Here is a 17,613-nt window from a genome sequence, read left to right as displayed (position 1 = left end):
AGACGTCAGAGTTCGTTAATGGCCCACAGCTAGGACAACGACAAGTGGTCGTTAAGCTATTGCAGAGAATATTGTTCGTATCTCGAAAGGAATGACCTCTTCCATGCCAAGCAGTATGGATTCCAAGAACATAGTTTATGAATTTCTGAAAGCCATGGCCCAGTCTAATAGGCGCAGTATTTTTTGACTTACAGCGTTTGACATGGTACCATACATACTTAATATCGAAAATACGACCGTATTGCGTATCGGGCGAAAATCGTGACTGGATTGAAAATTTCTTGATAGGGAGGACGCAGCGTTTTATTTTGGATTGACGTCATAAAAAAAAATGGTTCAAATGGCTCTGAGCATTATGCGACGTAACTTCTGAGGTCAGCAGTCGTCTAGAACTTAGAACTAATTAAACCTAACTAACCTAAGGTCATCACACACATCCATGCCCGAGGCAGGATTCGAACCTGCGACCGTAGCGGTCGCTCGGTTCCAGACTGCAGCGCCTAGAGCCGCACGGCCACTCCGGCCGGCGACGTCATCTACAGATTTACTAGTTACTTCAGGTGTAAACCCAGGGAAATATGTTGACCCTTGTTGATGTGACTTCGCAGGCAGTATTAATATAATACTCGAGACTTTTCGCAGATGATGTGGTTATCCGTAATGGAGTACTGTCTGAAAAAAGCTGCACAAATATTGGCAGATCTCGAAAAGATTTCAGTGCAATGCAGAAATTGACAAATTTATCTAAAGGTTGAGAAATGTAAAATTATGCACTTCCCAAAGCGGAAAAAACATAGTATCCCATGACTAAAATAGTGAGTCGTAACTGGAATCGGTCAAGTCAAATGCCGGATGTAACAATTGTAGGGATATGAAATTGGCTCAGTCGTAAGTAAAGGAGGTAACAGTTGTAGAGTACTAGGAAAATGCAGTAACCTACGAAGGCGTCTGTACGAAACACTCTTGTGACCTATCCTCGACTGCTGTTAAAGTGTGTGTAACGAACAACAAATGAGACTAGCAAGGGATATTGAACGTATACAGAGAAGGCAACACCCATGTCACAGACTTGACTCGTTGTCAGTTCAGTTTTTTTTCAGCTTCTATTTGCCTTTCCAGATGTTTTAAGATAAACGCAAACTATCCTGCGAGAGCTTTCTTACAAAGTGTCAAGAACCAACTTTAAATGATAATTTCAGAAATAAATAACCTCTTACGTGTCGCTTCCATGTGACAAGATTAGACTAATTACAGCAAATACACAAGCGTTTTAAGCAGTTATTCTTCCCGCACGCAATATGTTACTGGAACGGGAAGATGCCCTAATAACTGGTAGACCTATATTGGAAGTACCCTCTGCCATGCACTGAACTGTGTTGCGCAGTGTGTCGATGTATATACAGAGGGATACTTAGATTTAAAAAATTTTTACCGAGAGAAACGCATTTATTTATTGTGCCATGTTAATCGAAAGTAATACAAGTTAACGCAAGTTCATTATATTTATCAGGATATCACTAGAAAATTTCAGTGAAGATGAAATTTACCTTCCAGTAATTGTTTGGCAGAACAGAGTTCTGACTATTTTAAACATTCTTCTTTTTTGGGGAAAACTGGGCGGTATCAATCCTTCCAAGAGTTTTTGAAGCAAATAACTTTCATTGACTGGACACTTAATCATTTATGAAACCACAGCATTTCCTTAATTACCAGCACTGAAGCTACTAGTTCTACTCACTTCCGGCGTCGTATCCCTGGGCTTCTTAGTTAACTCCATCCTATGAAGATGTTTGAATCAGAAGACTTGTGACACGGGGGCTTCCGCATAGGCAGCTCGCGAACAGTTTCGGGTGTTTGTTCACCCTTAATTCGCAACTTAGTTATCAATTTTTAATTTCCAGTTATTCGATTTTTTTTCGTAATATTCAAATACATATTAAAATCTTCGTTAGTATCCAACTACACACAAATTTTGACTTAAAACTTGAAATATCCAAATTTGTAAAGCACTGTTGTGTTTTCAGTATATATCCAGAACTACTGTACATTTGAAATGACAAATCCCCCTCCCCCCCCCTCCCGCCATATTCGATAGTAATTGTCCATAGTTACTGAATAGAGGGGTCTCACTACTTAAAAGTACACGAATCTGTAAGTATATGACGGGGAAATACGCTCTCCAGTACACGGTCCGTTTATTTTCTGAGATATATCTCATTGTCAGTTACGGGAAGTAATGCGTAACTCAAAAGGACAATACTGGACATTGTATAATTTGATGCTTGAGTAAAAAAGTGGACGCAGTCTGACTGAATAGACGTCTCCACTCATAATGGACGACAACACACTAACTGCTGTGTACTTCACTTTCATCTGTCCAAGATCCAAGGGTAAATTTCATTTAAAACTCGTAGAAACGGACTTACTCTCAGTGCATACATGTATCTTCGATTTTTGCCCACGTATTCAGAATGGATGGGTACTGAATAACTGAGCATACTCTCTGATTGCCCAAAACAATATGACCACTGCCCACCATGAGAGTGAATACCACGTGGTGGCTTTGCAGGCACGTGATGCGGCAAGGAAGGTATATAAAAAGAGCAGGAATAACTCTAGTGACGACGGTGGCCGCAAATTGAGAAAGCCTCTCGCATAAGGCTGATCGCTATACCCCGGCGGCTGGGAAACATCTCGAAACGGCTAAGATGGTCAGTTCTTGGCGTGATAGTATCTGTGGAAAGTGATTGGAGGACGGTGAAGCCACGAATAGGCGAAAAAGTGCTGAACGTTCACATATCACTACAAGTGGCGATCGGAAGCTTGCCCTCTCTGAAAGTCAGGCTATGTGGCGGTCTGTGGCAGATCTTACAACAAAGTACAATGCTGGTGCAGGCACAAGTGTTTCGAAGCACAGCGTTCAGCACACATTGCTGAACATTAAAGGTTCGCAGCAGACGGCCACTACCTGTTCCCATGAAACTTCCTGGCTGATTAAAACTGTGTGCCGCACCGAGACCCTAACTCGGGAACTATGCCTTTCGAGGGCAAGTGCTCTACCATCTGAGCTATCCAAGCACGACTCAGGCTCCGTCCTCACAGCTTTACTTCTGCCAGGCAGTTTCATATCAGTGCACACTCCGCTGCAGAGGGAATATCTCATTCTGGAAACCTGTTCCCATGTTGACCCAAAGACATTGCCACTTACTATTGCAGAAGGCACACCACAATTGAAATTTCTTGCACTACAGAAAAATGGGAGAATCCGAACTGAGTTATCGTGCGCGGGTGTGGATTTCTGGTCGAGTCATTCTGGGTTTTTAGGCGAGTGTTACCGTCGAGCGAGCGTGCAGGCGCTCATTGGGCACAGACCTCAAATTCGATTGTGAAGCCAAACAGTTAACGGGACAGTGGTATTTAGTAAACGAGACAGACCCCACGAGGTTTTCATTGAAGCCAATGAAGTAAATTTCATTCTCGGGAAATCAGTGTCATCTTTTCGTGTGACTTTCCCCCCCTTCCAGACTTTTAAGTGTGTTCTTGTTTCGTTATGCGCGGATTGTCGGCGGAAATGGTTACACGCCAGTTGGAATCGGTGTAAGAACTGTAAGTGGCGTAAATTTTCCAGTCAGTTGTCGGATCTCTGTATCTCTCAGGAAGTGGTTGGAGTTCACAGTTATAATGACCGACGTTCTAATAGTCGCAAATTTAACACTTTGTCTAGGGTCAAAGCGAAGTGGGCAACCATTAATGAGACTGATTTAACATGTTTAGAAGTGCAGAGAATTAATCTGGGTCCGCCAGTAAAGGTTTCTGATTAAATCCGTGCAGCAGTAGGTCGCGTACGTTGTCTTGCGCGCCGCCTATCGACAAGTGTGTGCGACTTCTGGGTGTGTGTGTGTGTGTGTGTGTGTGTGTGTGTGTGTGTGTGTGTGTGTGTGTGTGAGAGAAACAGACAACTGTTAGCTAATAGTATCATATTTGTTGGCAACACTTCTATAGTCAATAGATTCGAACTGTCACTGCTTCCTTTGGTCAACCTCAGATCTGCGAGTGTTGAATACGATAAGGTGCGTAAAAACAATTGCCATTAAGGCACGTATCGCTCCTCCTCCACTTAATTCTCTCCATTCTCCAGTCCGCTCTTATTTCGCATGTTTAGGAACTAGATATTTCGAGAAGTGCGATTAAATTTTGTGTCAAAAACATAACAAAGGTAATTTCTATTCCTCTACGTTTTATCAAATGAGTACTTTTGAGGACACAATTCCGACACAAACAATGCAGACCCAAGCTAGAAATGAGCACGTCCGTTGTGTTCTAACATAGTACATGTGCCCCCTCCCTCCCTCTTTCCCTCCCGCCCCCGAGTATTGGTAACGTCCAAATTCATTCAAAGTGTTTCTCAAAGCATACATAGAACTACCTTTTTGAGACGAGTTATGAAGTTATCAATTCGAAGCTTTTGGCCGAGAAACCCTGTTGTAGAATATGAAGGAAAGTATAATAATTAAATTGCAATTCAACACACGAAGATAACTGCAAACAAGAAAGAAGCTTTGATAAAGGGTAAAGAAAATATTTACTTTTGCATCATTCGTTTTCGTAAAATTCAGAAGCGTTACATTGTTTTACTAAACTGAAGGCGCAGTCAGATTAGTCGGATTTTGATTCGTAATGGAATCACTTTAATCTCAACAGTTCCAAGTGTGTGTCTGTTAAAGGAAAACAACAACAACGGTACAAACCTGTGATGAGAAGTTTAAAACAGGAATATTTTTTTACGAGGTTTTTATGAACTGGTGTTCATTCTTCGCGAAAACAGATGCTACAGAAAGCATGGCCAGGTTTGCTTCTCCAAGTGACACACAATTTGAAATCACTGTGGTCTCTTGTTGAACACTAAAGCAAGAAATTGACTGTAGCATATAAAAATGGAGTTGGTAAGGATTTTACTAAAATTGTATTAGTATTCTCACCCAGTGGAGTGATCAGTGACTATGCGTTCTAGAGTTTCTCTCCTGTACTGGTCGCACCTCGTTAATGTCTTGAAATTATACACGCCAATCGCTTAGTGACAGTAGTGTTTGAAGATTCGTCACTGTAGATTGTCACCGGACCCTCCCTTGCTGAGTTGCGCGGTGTTTACCATCAGACTGTTCGTCATTAATTAGGCTCGATACTTAGCGAAATTTTGAGGGTGTAAGGCGATTACGGCCTAGTTCTCTCAAAATTAGAGGGGCTTAAGATTGTTAAGTACTTCTCGACTTGCTTCTACATTAATCTCTGATGATTAAAAATCTGGACTGTGATTAACAGCCTCGCGCGTGTTAACATTAAACTTAGGTGTAACAAATGGATTATATTTCTTTCTTCGCAAGCAGACTACGACATATCCCATGACAGGAAAATAAAGCATTAAGATTTGTGGGTATTCGTGTTAAATGTTTTGTGTTGCAATTTTTGTTTGATGTCATACCTCGAATCACGTTGCAAAAATAAATAATTTTGCTGGCTAGTAGTTGTCTCTGATAAATCAGCCTATTAAATTTTATAAATAGCCATGTTGAAAAGATTTACGCTAATACAGAGGCATTTTTCCCTCCCCTCGCTCCTTTTTCGATTGGTAGAGGAAAGAAAATGACTAGCACTCGTACGAAGTTACTTCTTTCCATGTGCTGAGCAGCTGCTTGCAGACTATTTATGAAGATGTGAACAATGATCGTTGAGCAAATGCATCACAGTGATAGTGGAAGGCATGCGAAACATAGGAATTGAAACTGTTCCAAACGTTTCTCTAGACTCGCCACAAGGTTAGGAAACTTAGTGCGAATCTGATGTTGAGAGACGGACGCCGTATGACGAAACTTGAATGTTGAAACGCGTCCTCTGAATAAAAAATTGACTTCATCGAAAGTTAAAAATATCGACTATTAAAGTAGTGTGAAGATTACCGCTGGCATAATCTCTGTCGATTGCCGTGTGGTAAAATCATAAGGTCAAAACGAAATGCAAAATATTTGACACATGGTACCTGTATTGTGCGAAAAGATGTAGGTAATGACCCTTACCGACAAAAAGTTAGGTATTCCTCATGAGTTCTAAAAACTTACTTTAAATTTCGATTACACAATAAATACAAATGTAAAGGTTTTCGATTAAAATAAATGCCCACTTAATTTGGAACCAAGGCATACAAAATGTTGGGGAGAAGGCGAACCAAAGACAGTTTTATCGGCAGAACACCTAGAAGGTGAAACAAATCTCTTAGAGAGACTGCCTACAGTAGGTCTGCCCGTCCTCTTCGTGAATATTGCTTCGTCGTATGGGATCCTTACCAGGTAGTGTTGACACCGAAAAAGTTGTATTATTGCGAAATAAAGGAGACATATTTCATTTCGGCAAGCTCTTTCCACAAAATTTTAGTCACCAGCTTTCTGCTCCGACTGCGAAAATATGTTGCCGATTCCCACCGACATACGGTTTACTAATCATCGTAACAAAATAAGAGAAATGAGAGATCGCACGGTAAGAGTTAGGTATTCACTTTTCCCACTAACTATTCGACAATGGGACGGCCATGAAATAGTCTGAAAGTGGTTCTATGAACCCTGTGTCAAACATCTACGTGAGAATTGCAGAACAGTCCTGTAGATGTAGACCGATGTTGAATGTACTGTTCTATTTCTAGAAGTTCGTGCGGATGTATGCATTAATAATTGCTCCGTGGTTAAGAGTAAAAGAACATTGCGGATATTACGACCTCCGTCTATTTGCACTACAAGCGATAGATAATAATTGTTATTATTACACATTGCTGACAGAGTCAGCATCTTAGCTCGAATGAGTCGAGTACAGCAGGCGTTAGATGGGTAGCTGACGTCTGCAAGGGCTAAAGACGGCGAAATGCGCTTGTTATCTTTACCATGAACATCCTGCTTCAAAAATTGTTAAGGATTTCGTTGCCACTTGTTGACAAACTGCTTATTGGCTTCTGTCTCGGGTTCTTCGGTCATCTAATGATTTCACTGACGTTTCGCCAGCACGAGTGGCTGGCATTGTCAAAGCTTCACCCTCCATTGCCGGTGGTGAACTGGAGCCGAGCTCGCGGCCGCAGACTATATGTACCTGACGCGCCAACGTCCGAGGGCTTCTCCGCGGTCATTTCCGGTGCGGTTCTCCTCTTGCTACCTGCGACGGTCGTTCGCTGCAGTGCGGGAAGCCAAGATCCATTTCCTGCTACCGCCGTACCAGCAACCGCATTACATCCAAGTCATTATTGTTAACAGAGATCACATAATTACCATAAGCTGCCACAAAGCTACCTGAAGGTTGTTCTAAAACATTCCATCAATTGGAATCTTAGATTTGCGGTGTGACTTTCGTTTATCACCCATGATATAATGTTCGGCACGTCAGTGAACCTACCAACGTTTCTCTTAAATGTAAGAGTATTTTCAAGTACGCAATGCAACGCTTAGTACATTGAAAATTACAACGCGTTAAATAGGTTTTAACATCATGACGAATTAGAGTACATTTGATAAAGGAACTATGGGATTAACATTTGGCAATATGTCAACCCTATTTTGTATTAATATGTCATGATCGGCAACTACGTTCTGTGGAATGGAAATTAAGAGAGAGACTTCAGCAAATGAACGTGCAAGCGTACCGTCAGAGATCCGGTCACAGAAAGAGTTAAAGAAAATTCCTTGAAGGTATATAGCAAAAGCCAATCACTGTACAGTTTTATTTATGCCACGACGCTGTTAGCACTTTCATTCGTTTTCAATTGGCAGCAATGCATTTATTTCTAGCTCAGTATAACGTTTTTATCGAATGCATTTTGAACGCTGCAGCGTCCTTTGCTTTGTAATGTGCAGCTGTGTTTTCCGCCCCTTTATGCATAGCACAAATATTTTGAGGTTCACTGATGCAGTACAGCTCGCGTTATGTTGCCAACCAAGTGCGTTTGTTCATATTACAAATAAAGCTGTACAAAGAATGGCTCGGTGAAAAATGCCATTGTGGGCTTCTTGGGCTATCTTACCTTGCAGTGTGGTTGTGTCGTATTATGTAACCAATCCACTCGTGTCTTCTTCACTGTTATTCTCCTAAATGGCCTTTCTTCACAAACTGTTTGCAGGACTTCCTAGGTAGTGGTTCTATCTGTTCACTTCATCTTAAACAGGTATCTAGAGCCTCATACCTCAAATGCTTGCAGAAACTTCATTTTTTCGTATTGAAGCCACAAAGTGCTGGACCCAAATGAAGCTGTTAACCACCTTTTTTTACCTCATTTCAGTATCTTTATTGCTCGATCAAAGCACTTTCTTTTAGTCATGAAATTAATTTTCTTTCTCTACTTCTTTGTTTTTGAGTTCTTGTCGTCATCCGTCAACTTAGCTCTAAATATGCGAATGATCTTGTCTGTTTATTTTCTTTTCATTAATTGTAATATTTATTACTTTTGATTTCTTCGAGCACACAAGTATGTCTTTTTAGAGTTAGTTTTCTTTTTGTAAACATTCTTTAGTACTGTACTAATAACTTCAAAGACAGAGATTACTTTCATCGGGAGCTGTTATAGCGTTTTCAGACGCAAACCTGAAAGTTTGTGTTCTTTCTCCATTATTACGTTCGATGTATAGTATTCCTTGGACTCGTGTATTGCATGTACCTATGACTAACGCCGTAAAAATTCTGGCTTCTTTTTGTGTATTTCTTATCGTCACTATCGCTGTTTGACCTTTTTCAATTATTCTTCTGTCTGTGTAGTCTAGTTTAATAATTTTTTGTACTTCTGTTAGTTTCTTCCATTTGACAGTGTCGAGTGCTTCCTGAGGTCTAAAGAGCTAGGTAACTTTCTGTTTACCGTTAACCAAAATTGTTCTTCAGGTAAATTGTCTTCATATTTTTTTCTTAGTGCGTCTCTGTATTATTCTTGTTAATATTTTCGAAGTGTTAGGATGCTCAAAGTCCTGTGATCTTCACATGTAACTGCTTTGTTGTTCTTCAGTATAATTATAATGATACTTTCCTTAAGGTAGTCTTAGACATTAACAGTTCTATATATCTTATAACATCTCATACATATTTTAATGAATATTTCTGGGTCTAATGCTTTAAGTATTTCACGTGAGCTTGAATTGGATGTAGGTAAGACTAGGGGATGCAGATAACATTTCTCTCATCCGCTCAGATATCTGTTAATAACATCAGCAGTGCCGAAACTGGGACGTCTTGACTAGTTAAAACTACACCGTATGATGTGTTTCTCATCTCATTTCGGAGCAGAGCCAAGTGCATGTTTTAAGGTACCTTTAAAGTATTTCCCTTGGTTTTAATCATATACGAGACGACAGCAGGACAGTAAGTCCGCTAAAGTTACTGCATCGTGACCAACAAGGGAACTGCTGCTTGATTCGCAGAAGTTAAGTTTCAGAACAACTCTGTGGGAGCGCTCCAGCTTAGCAAAAGTAATTAGACGTGAACGTCGGAGCGCATGCAGTGATGGCGCTCTATCAGGCAACAATCCGAATGCGGCCCCTTGGCAGCGAAATATGCTCCAGATATAAGAATAGTCAGCTTCGATATTCCGTGCCAGCAAAACTGGCGCGCCGTCGCTGTTTCTTTAGCGACGCAAGCTTTTTGCTAATTGCGTTCTTATTTCTAATCTTGCAAAAGAGCGCAGACCGCATTATTTCACAAGAAACTGCTTATACAGGGTGTGTTAGAATTTATAGCGCAAAATTATCCAGGTAAAGGCAAACGGTAATGAAGAAAAATATTCCAGTAAACGTTAGTACGCAGACTAGCAGTTTACGATAATTACGAATGTATCTAAGTCTCTACAGATTTCTGTGTGAAGTATTCTCCCAGTTGGTACAAATGTAAACTAGATGTTAATCATCTGATTAGGCTCAAATTTCATTGAGATCGAAAGAAATGCACAGCATGCCATAAAATACAACCTAGCAAATAGCAGGCACAGTTTTTTTTAAATGTATATACCGAAAATCGTAGCAGCAGAGCACACACTTGAGTACATGTTCAGTAATTAGTACAATTTTATTTCAGGGTGGCTTCGCACGTGTCCACGAGTTGATGGACCTAACGACGGATACAGTGTACGCTGGCAAGATCATCCCGAAGAACAGGATCACCAAGCGACACCATATCCACAAGGTAAGTCAGAGGGACGCCCCAGTTGCTCTCGCGTCTTGCGCGCGGCACAAGCGCTAGGTGGTGAGCGCCTTGCGTATAGGCTGCTGCCTAAGCGCCGTAGTAGTGCGGTACGTGGGAAAGTCGCAGCCGCTGCACAAACGTGGGACAGTGCGGAAGACGTATCCACAGCGTAAAACAAAGATATATGTGTACAGGGTGAATCTGAACGCCGCCAACAAAATTCCAGGGTTGCTGATACATTTTCTGAGGATTTAGTTTCCAAATTACCTGAGCGGCCAACATAAATTCATCTCCGGGACCAAAAACGTTCAGCGTCAAGGGACACGGTTCTAAAGCGGTAAAGAAACTAGTATAGGCAACACCTATATATGACAACAAGTGTCTGGCGCAGTTCTATGTTCTTTTAAAACCTCCATTACAAGTAGTGCGTTACATAGTTACAATAGTCTTCCACATACAATAAAAATTTCATCATTCTCACCTTCTAATAAAACGAAAACTTCATTCTTGCTACAACACTGTTTCTATTGAGCAGCAGAATTCTTATAACATGTGAACTACAAGAGTTCAAACAAGCAAGTTTTTCGGATGAGAAAATAGTCACCAAATTCCGATCGAATGAGGCAGTGACATACAAAACAGAACTGTTTTCCAGTTCGTTAGTCCATGTTCCTTGGAATCTTTTCAAACTGGAACAAACTCACTCCTGAGAGAACGCTCTTATATTCACATTAGATGGAATAATACAGACCATAATTCTATTAAATCAAGGAGAAAACCTCAGTATCATTTTTAAGAAACTCAAGGAAGCAAACCACCCACACTTTACTTCGTAACTCCACACATGTATCCACTACACTACACTGTGATATGTAGCATACAGGCATTCGTTTTATGTTAAGATCTTCTGAAGGCTTTAATCGCTGACAGGTTACTGATATTCAATTATAAAAAAAATGGCACCAAGAACAACGCATCTTCGATGAATTTTCACTGTGCGATTGTCTTGCCGGCCGCGGTGGTCTAGCGGTTCTAGGCGCGCAGTCCGGAACCGCGCGACTGCTACGGTCGCAGGTTCGAATCCTGCCTCGGGCATGGATGTGTGTGATGTCCTTAGGTTAGTTAGGTTTAAGTAGATCTAAGTTCTACGGGACTAATGACCATAGATGTTAAGTCCCATAGTGCTCAGAGCCATTTGAACCATTTTGCGATTGTCTTCAAACAGCGTACTTTCATAACACGGAAGTTGTTATGCCTAAACAACAAACTGTTAACATTTGTTAGCCACCAGCATCACATTTCCAATAATTTTATCGCAAAAATTCTAACCAAAAGGAGACGTTTTAGAGATCTTACATGTGCTGATGCTTCGAAATAGCACACATTCATGAAAAGTAAGTTATAATATGAAACGCACCGAATATTGGAAACCAGGAAACCAAATTCGGCGTCTTATAAGTTCTGCTTGTAACGTACAACGCGATCGTACATCTCGGTGGCCACGTTCCGCTCCACGTAGCAAGAATGTGTCGTCTGTTATTTAGTCTTTCGCGCTACAGAACGTTGTGTAACGTAGCCGTCTTAGATTGTTTGCAGAAAATGCTGTCATTTACCGTCTTGCAAAGTCATCAGATAATCAAAACGACTTGCAAAATGATTTAGATATCTGTATGGTGTGAAAAGTGGCAATTGACCCTGAATAAAGAAAAGTGCGAAGTTATTCACATGAGTACTAAAAGAAATCAGCTAAATTTCGATTACGCGATAAGTCACACAAATCTGAGGGCTGTAAATTCAACTAAATACTTAGGGATTACAATTACAAATAACCTAAATTGGAAGGATCACATAGATAATATTGTAGGTAGAGCAAACCAAAGACTGCGCTTCATTGGCAGGACACTTAGAAGGTGCAACAGGTCTACCAAAGAGACTGCTTACACTACGCTTGTCCGCCCTATTCTGGAGTATTGCTGTGCGGTGTGGGATCCGCATCAGGTGGGACTGACAGATGACATCGAAAAAGTACAAAGAAAGGCAGCTCGTTTCGTATTATCGCGAAGTAGGGCAGATAGTGTCACAGACATGATACGTGAATTGGATTGGCAATCATTAAAACAAAGGCGTTTTTCGTTGCGACGGGATCTTCTCATGAAATTTCAATCACCAGGTTTCTCCTTAGATTCCTAAAACATTCTGTTGGCACCCACCTACATAGGGAGAAACGATCATCACGATAAAATAAGAGAAATCAGGGCTCGCACAAAAAAATTTAAGTGCTCGTTTTTCCCGCGTGCCGTTCGAGAGTGGAACGGTAGAGAGACTGCATGAAGGTGGTTCATTGAACCCTATTCCAGGCACTTTATTGTGAATTGCAGAGTAATCACGTAGATGTAGATGAGAACGTGAAATTTCACGCTGTGACGTCACAAATCACGACCAACATCTCGTCCAAAGACGCTTTCTAGCCCCGTGTGCGGATGGCTTGGAGCCATGCGTGAAAACTTCATTGAATTGGAAAGTAGAATTCTATTTATCGATATGACAGGACAATTACGTAGTTCACGTCTACCATTAAGCGAGGAAACGTAGCGAAGCCATCTATCTGTTAAGAAACTCTTGTGACGATAATGGCATCGAAACGAAGGATGACAGAGAAGGGCGAAATATTAAACGCTTGTTTCCAGCCCTGTTTCAGCAAGAAATATTGAACTGCAATTTCTCATTTAAATCGTTATACGAATGTCAAATTGACGGATATCGAAATAATTGACCATGGTATAGAAAAGCAACTGAAATCGCTAAAGAGAGGAAAGTCCACTGTACCTGATGGGACATCAGTACGATTCTACACTGTGTGTTAAAGTACTTGATCCTCTCCTAGTACCAGTGAACCGTAGGTCACTAGACTAGCGAACCATTCCCAGTGATTGGGAAAAAGCGCAGGTCGTTCACGTTTCGAACAGACCCACTAAACTAGAGACCTATATCTCGGCCTGTTTCAGGATTTTGGAACGTGTTTTATGCTCGCGTGCTACATCTCTGGGGGCCGAAAAACTGTGTAAGAATCAACGTGGGTTCCGAAAACAATCGCGTGAAACACTGCCCTTTTTGCTCATCCACGAGACCCAGTAGTATAGCGGCTCCCAGGCTGATGCCGTGTTTCTTAACTTCCGAAAGGTTGTCGATAAAGTTCTGCACTGCCGTCTTATCAACGAAATAAGAGTGTACTGATATCAGACCAACTATGTGACTGGATCGAAGAATTTCTCGCAAAATATCAGAGTGTATGCATAAGGAGTTATTGAAGAAGTAACTACCACATAGAACTAATCCAGATTGGGAGACGCCAGAGACACTCACTAGAAGAATCCTGAGCAAATGTTGTCCGTCTACAGATGTTGTAGCTTAAAAAACCCTTGTTCTACCAGTACTTCAATACTGATCGGCAGTCTGGGTACGTACCAGACAGAGTTGATATAGGAAATAGAGAGGATACAAAGAGCATCGTGTTTCATTATAGATTAATTTAGTAAGCGCGAAGGCGTCATGGAGATGATAAACCAACTCCAGTGGATGATAAAAGTCGATGAAAGGCATTCAGCGTTAAGATATGGTCTGCCGTTAAAATTCTGAGAGTGCACGTTCGTACAAGAGCGAACCAATATATTGCTTTATCCTGCGTATATCTCGTGAAGAGACCCTCAACATGAAATAAGAGATTCTAGCTAACTCGGAGGCTTATCGGTAACGTTTCTTCCGCGAAACATACGCCACTGCAACAGGAAACTTGGAAGAGACTGGTACACAAAGTACTCTCCACTACACACAGTAAGGTGACTTTCGAAGTATAGACGTAGATATAGATCAGATGTCAACTGTACTATCAGATTGTTCGTGGACTATACTGTTGTCTGTAGGAAAGTATCGTCAATGAAACGTCGTAAGGAAGTTCAGAAAGATTGTGACAAAATTTCCACATGGTGTGATGAACGACAGCTCTACTCAAATGTCGATAAATGCAAGATCATGGCCGGCCTATGTGGCCGAGCGGTTCTAGGCGCTTCAGTCTGGAACCGCGCGACCGCTACGGTCGCAGGTTCGAATCTTTCCTCGGGCATGGATGTGTGTAATGTCCTTAGGTTAGTTAGGTTTAAGTAGTTCTAAGTCTAGGGGACTGATGACCTCAGATGGTAAGTCCCATAGAGCTGAGAGCCATTTTTTGCAAGATGATGATTTTGACAAAGAATTAACACCATAGTATCTGATTACAGGATTAATGATGAACATCTGGAGCATCTCACTCCGAATAAATATTTAGCTGTAGTAATAAAAAGCGACAAGAAAGGCGACCTACACCTGAAATCAGTATTAGGGATGCCAATGGAAGACTTGGATTTGTTGGAAGTTACTGTGAAAGCGTGTGGCATCTGTAGAGGAAATAAAGCGTACACTGAGGCGGCAAAAGTCGTGGAATAGCTCCTAATACCGTGACGGACCTCCTTTTGCTCAGCGTAGAGCAGCAGCTCGATGTGGAATGGACTCAACACGTCGATGGAACTCACCTACAGAAATATTGAGACATGCTGCCTAGGTTGCTGTCGATAATTCCAAAAATGTTGCTGATCAAGGATTTCGTGCACGAACCGACTCTCGGTTGCGTCCTAAAAATGTTGGATTGTATCCATGTCGGGCGATCTGGGTGGCAAAATTATTCTCTCGAATTGTCCAGAATGTTCTTCAAACCAGTGGCTAACAGTAGTGGTCCAGTCACATGACACCGGTTGTGTGGGAACATGAGCCGCGCGGGATTAGCCGAGCGGTCTAGACGCTGCAGTCATGGACTGTGCGGAGGTTCGAGTCCTCCCTCGGGTGTGTGTGTGTGTGTGTGTGTGTGTGTGTGTGTGTGTGTGTGTGTGTGTTTGTCCTTAGGATAATTTAGGTTGTGTGTAAGCTTAGGGACTGATGACCTTAGCAGTTAAGTCCCATAAGATTTCACACACATTTGAACATTTTTTGGGAACATGAAGCCCATGAATGGCTGCAAATGGTCTCCAAGTAGCCGAACATAACAATTTCTAGTCAATGATATGTTCATTTGAATCAGAGGATCCAGTCCATTCCATATAAATACAGCCCACACTATTATGGAGTCACCATCACCTTGCACGTTGCCTTGTTGACAACTTGGGTCCATGGCTTCGTGGGTTCTGCGGCGCACTTCAACCCTACCGTCAGATCTGACCAACAGAAAATGAGTGTCATCTGACTAGGCCACGGTTTTCCAGTCGTCTAGGGTACAACCGATATGGTCATGAGCCCAGGAGAGGCACTGCAGGCGATGTCGTGCTGTTAACAAAGGCACTCGCGTCGGTGGTCTGGAACGCAAAATTGCGCAGTACTGTCCTAATGGATAAGTTCGTCGTACGTCCCAAATTGATTTCTGCTGTTATTTCACGCTGTTTGCTTGTCTGTTAGCACTGACAACTATACGCAGACGTCGCTGGTCTCGTTCGTTAAGTGAAGACCGTCAGACACTGCGCTGTCCATGGTGAGAGGTAATGCCTGAAACTTTGTATTCTCAGAACACTTTTGACACTGTGGACCTCGGAATATTTAATTCCCTTACGATTTCCGAAATGGAATGTCCTATGCGTCTAGGTCCAAACACCATTCCGCGATCAAAGTCGGTTAATTCCCGTCGTGCGGCCACAATGACATCGGAAACCTTTTCACATGAACCACCTGAGTACAAATGACATCTCGGCCAATGCACTGCCCTTTTGTACTGCGTGCACGCGATGCTGTTGACATCTATATACGAGAGTTGGAACTTTAGTAGTGGCAACTATTTATTTACAGCTCGTACAAAATAGATACGTGTTTCAAAGTTTTACTGACATTCAAAGTAGTCACCGGCATTGTGTATAACCCGTTACTAGCGATGTGGAATTCGTAGGATACTCTTAGCAGTGCCAGTTGTGTTGACAGTTCGAGCGGCGCGGTCTCTTGTCCGACAAATATGTAGCAGTTCTGAAGCGAATGCCGTGAAGTGTTTCCTTCAGTTAGAAATAGTTGAGCTTACGAGGGCTTAAGTCAGTCCAGCAAAATGGTCAGGTCCTGCAGAAAGTGTCATCACTTCTGTCTCTAAGCTGGTTGTAGGTTGTGTTCCAAAAATGAACAACATAGAGACAAAAGTGATGACACTTTTTGCGGGACCTGACCATCAGCTGTGCAACAGTGTACAGTTAACAATAAAAGAGGTATACAGTTGTACATTTAATAAACGCCGCCCATACTGTCGCAATCAAGCCCCCAGCATTACGCTTTGTAAACAGCTGTGCCTCCTGTACACCATCTGAAGATGAACCTGAAAAGGTTCGAAAACCGGATCACGGAAAAAACAGTTCTTTCAAAAAAGTGACTGGCTGCAGTTTTCTGTATTTACATTGAATAAACAGTCATGGGTTCTAAAACATCCGTAATGGCTAAGCTTAATATGGTTTACAATCATTCCGCGCTATTCAGTATGGAACAGTGAAAAAAAGGGGGGGAAGGGGGGGAGAGGGGCCGGCCTTGGTGGCCGAGCGGTTCTAGGCGCCACAGTCTGGAACTGCGCGACCGTTACAGTCGCAGGTTGGAATCCTGCCTCGGGCATGGATGTGTCTGATGTCCTTAGGTTAGTTAGGTTTACGTAGTTCTAAGTTCTAGGGGACTGATGACCAAAGAAGTTAAGTCCCATAGTGCTCAGAGCCATTTGAACCATTATTTGGGGGGAGGGAAATCAGTTACTGGTGCCAGACTATGGTGGCCTTGAAGCTTTCCCTGATGCTAATATTTTGGCGTGGAAGACAGAGCATACGCACAGAGTATACACACACACATATATTCTTTAAAAGTGAGTGAGTGCGGTACCGATGTCGATCATAACGAAAGCAGACAGATGGGTACTAACAATAAAAGCTGTCGCAAGGCAGTACCCAGCATTAACCTTTGAAATAGCTGTGTAACCTCCAGTACATTATCTGAACATCAACCTGGGAAGGCTCGAAGACCGGTTCATGGAATGAATTACTATTTCAAAAAAGTGACTGGTGGCAGTTTTTTGTATTTACATTGATTGTAAACTTTTGTACTAGCTCAAATTACTAGAAATTTCTCGTTGTAATCATTTCGCGAGACGTATGTGGGAAGAAGTAATATGTTGTTCTCCTGGACGTACTCTCGAAGTTTCAATTGTAAAGATATGTGATGCACAACGCCTCTCTTATAGCGTCTGCCAGCGGAGTTTGTTGGCGTCTCTTTAACGCTATCGCACCACCTAAACGTTCTCAACATGAAACACGCCGCTCTTCATTGGATCTTTTCTATCCCTTCTCGAGGTGGCGCAGTGGTTAGACACTGGACTCGCATTCAGGAGGA

General features: G+C 42.0%; 1 protein-coding gene across 1 annotated transcript in view; it reads left to right on the top strand.

The window, feature by feature from the left end:
• The window catches only part of LOC124721655 (serine/threonine-protein kinase PLK1-like), a 262,748-nt gene that overhangs the window by 199,541 nt on the left and 45,594 nt on the right, over positions 1 to 17,613 (top strand). The window contains exon 2 of the mRNA XM_047246724.1: positions 10,084 to 10,191. Within this exon, the coding sequence (XP_047102680.1) occupies positions 10,084 to 10,191 (108 nt within the window). The remainder of the gene's footprint in view (positions 1 to 10,083; positions 10,192 to 17,613) is intronic.

Source organism: Schistocerca piceifrons, chromosome X (genome assembly GCF_021461385.2).
Source record: "Schistocerca piceifrons isolate TAMUIC-IGC-003096 chromosome X, iqSchPice1.1, whole genome shotgun sequence".
NCBI lineage: Eukaryota > Metazoa > Arthropoda > Insecta > Orthoptera > Acrididae > Schistocerca > Schistocerca piceifrons.
This window is presented reverse-complemented; position numbering and strand designations above follow the sequence as displayed.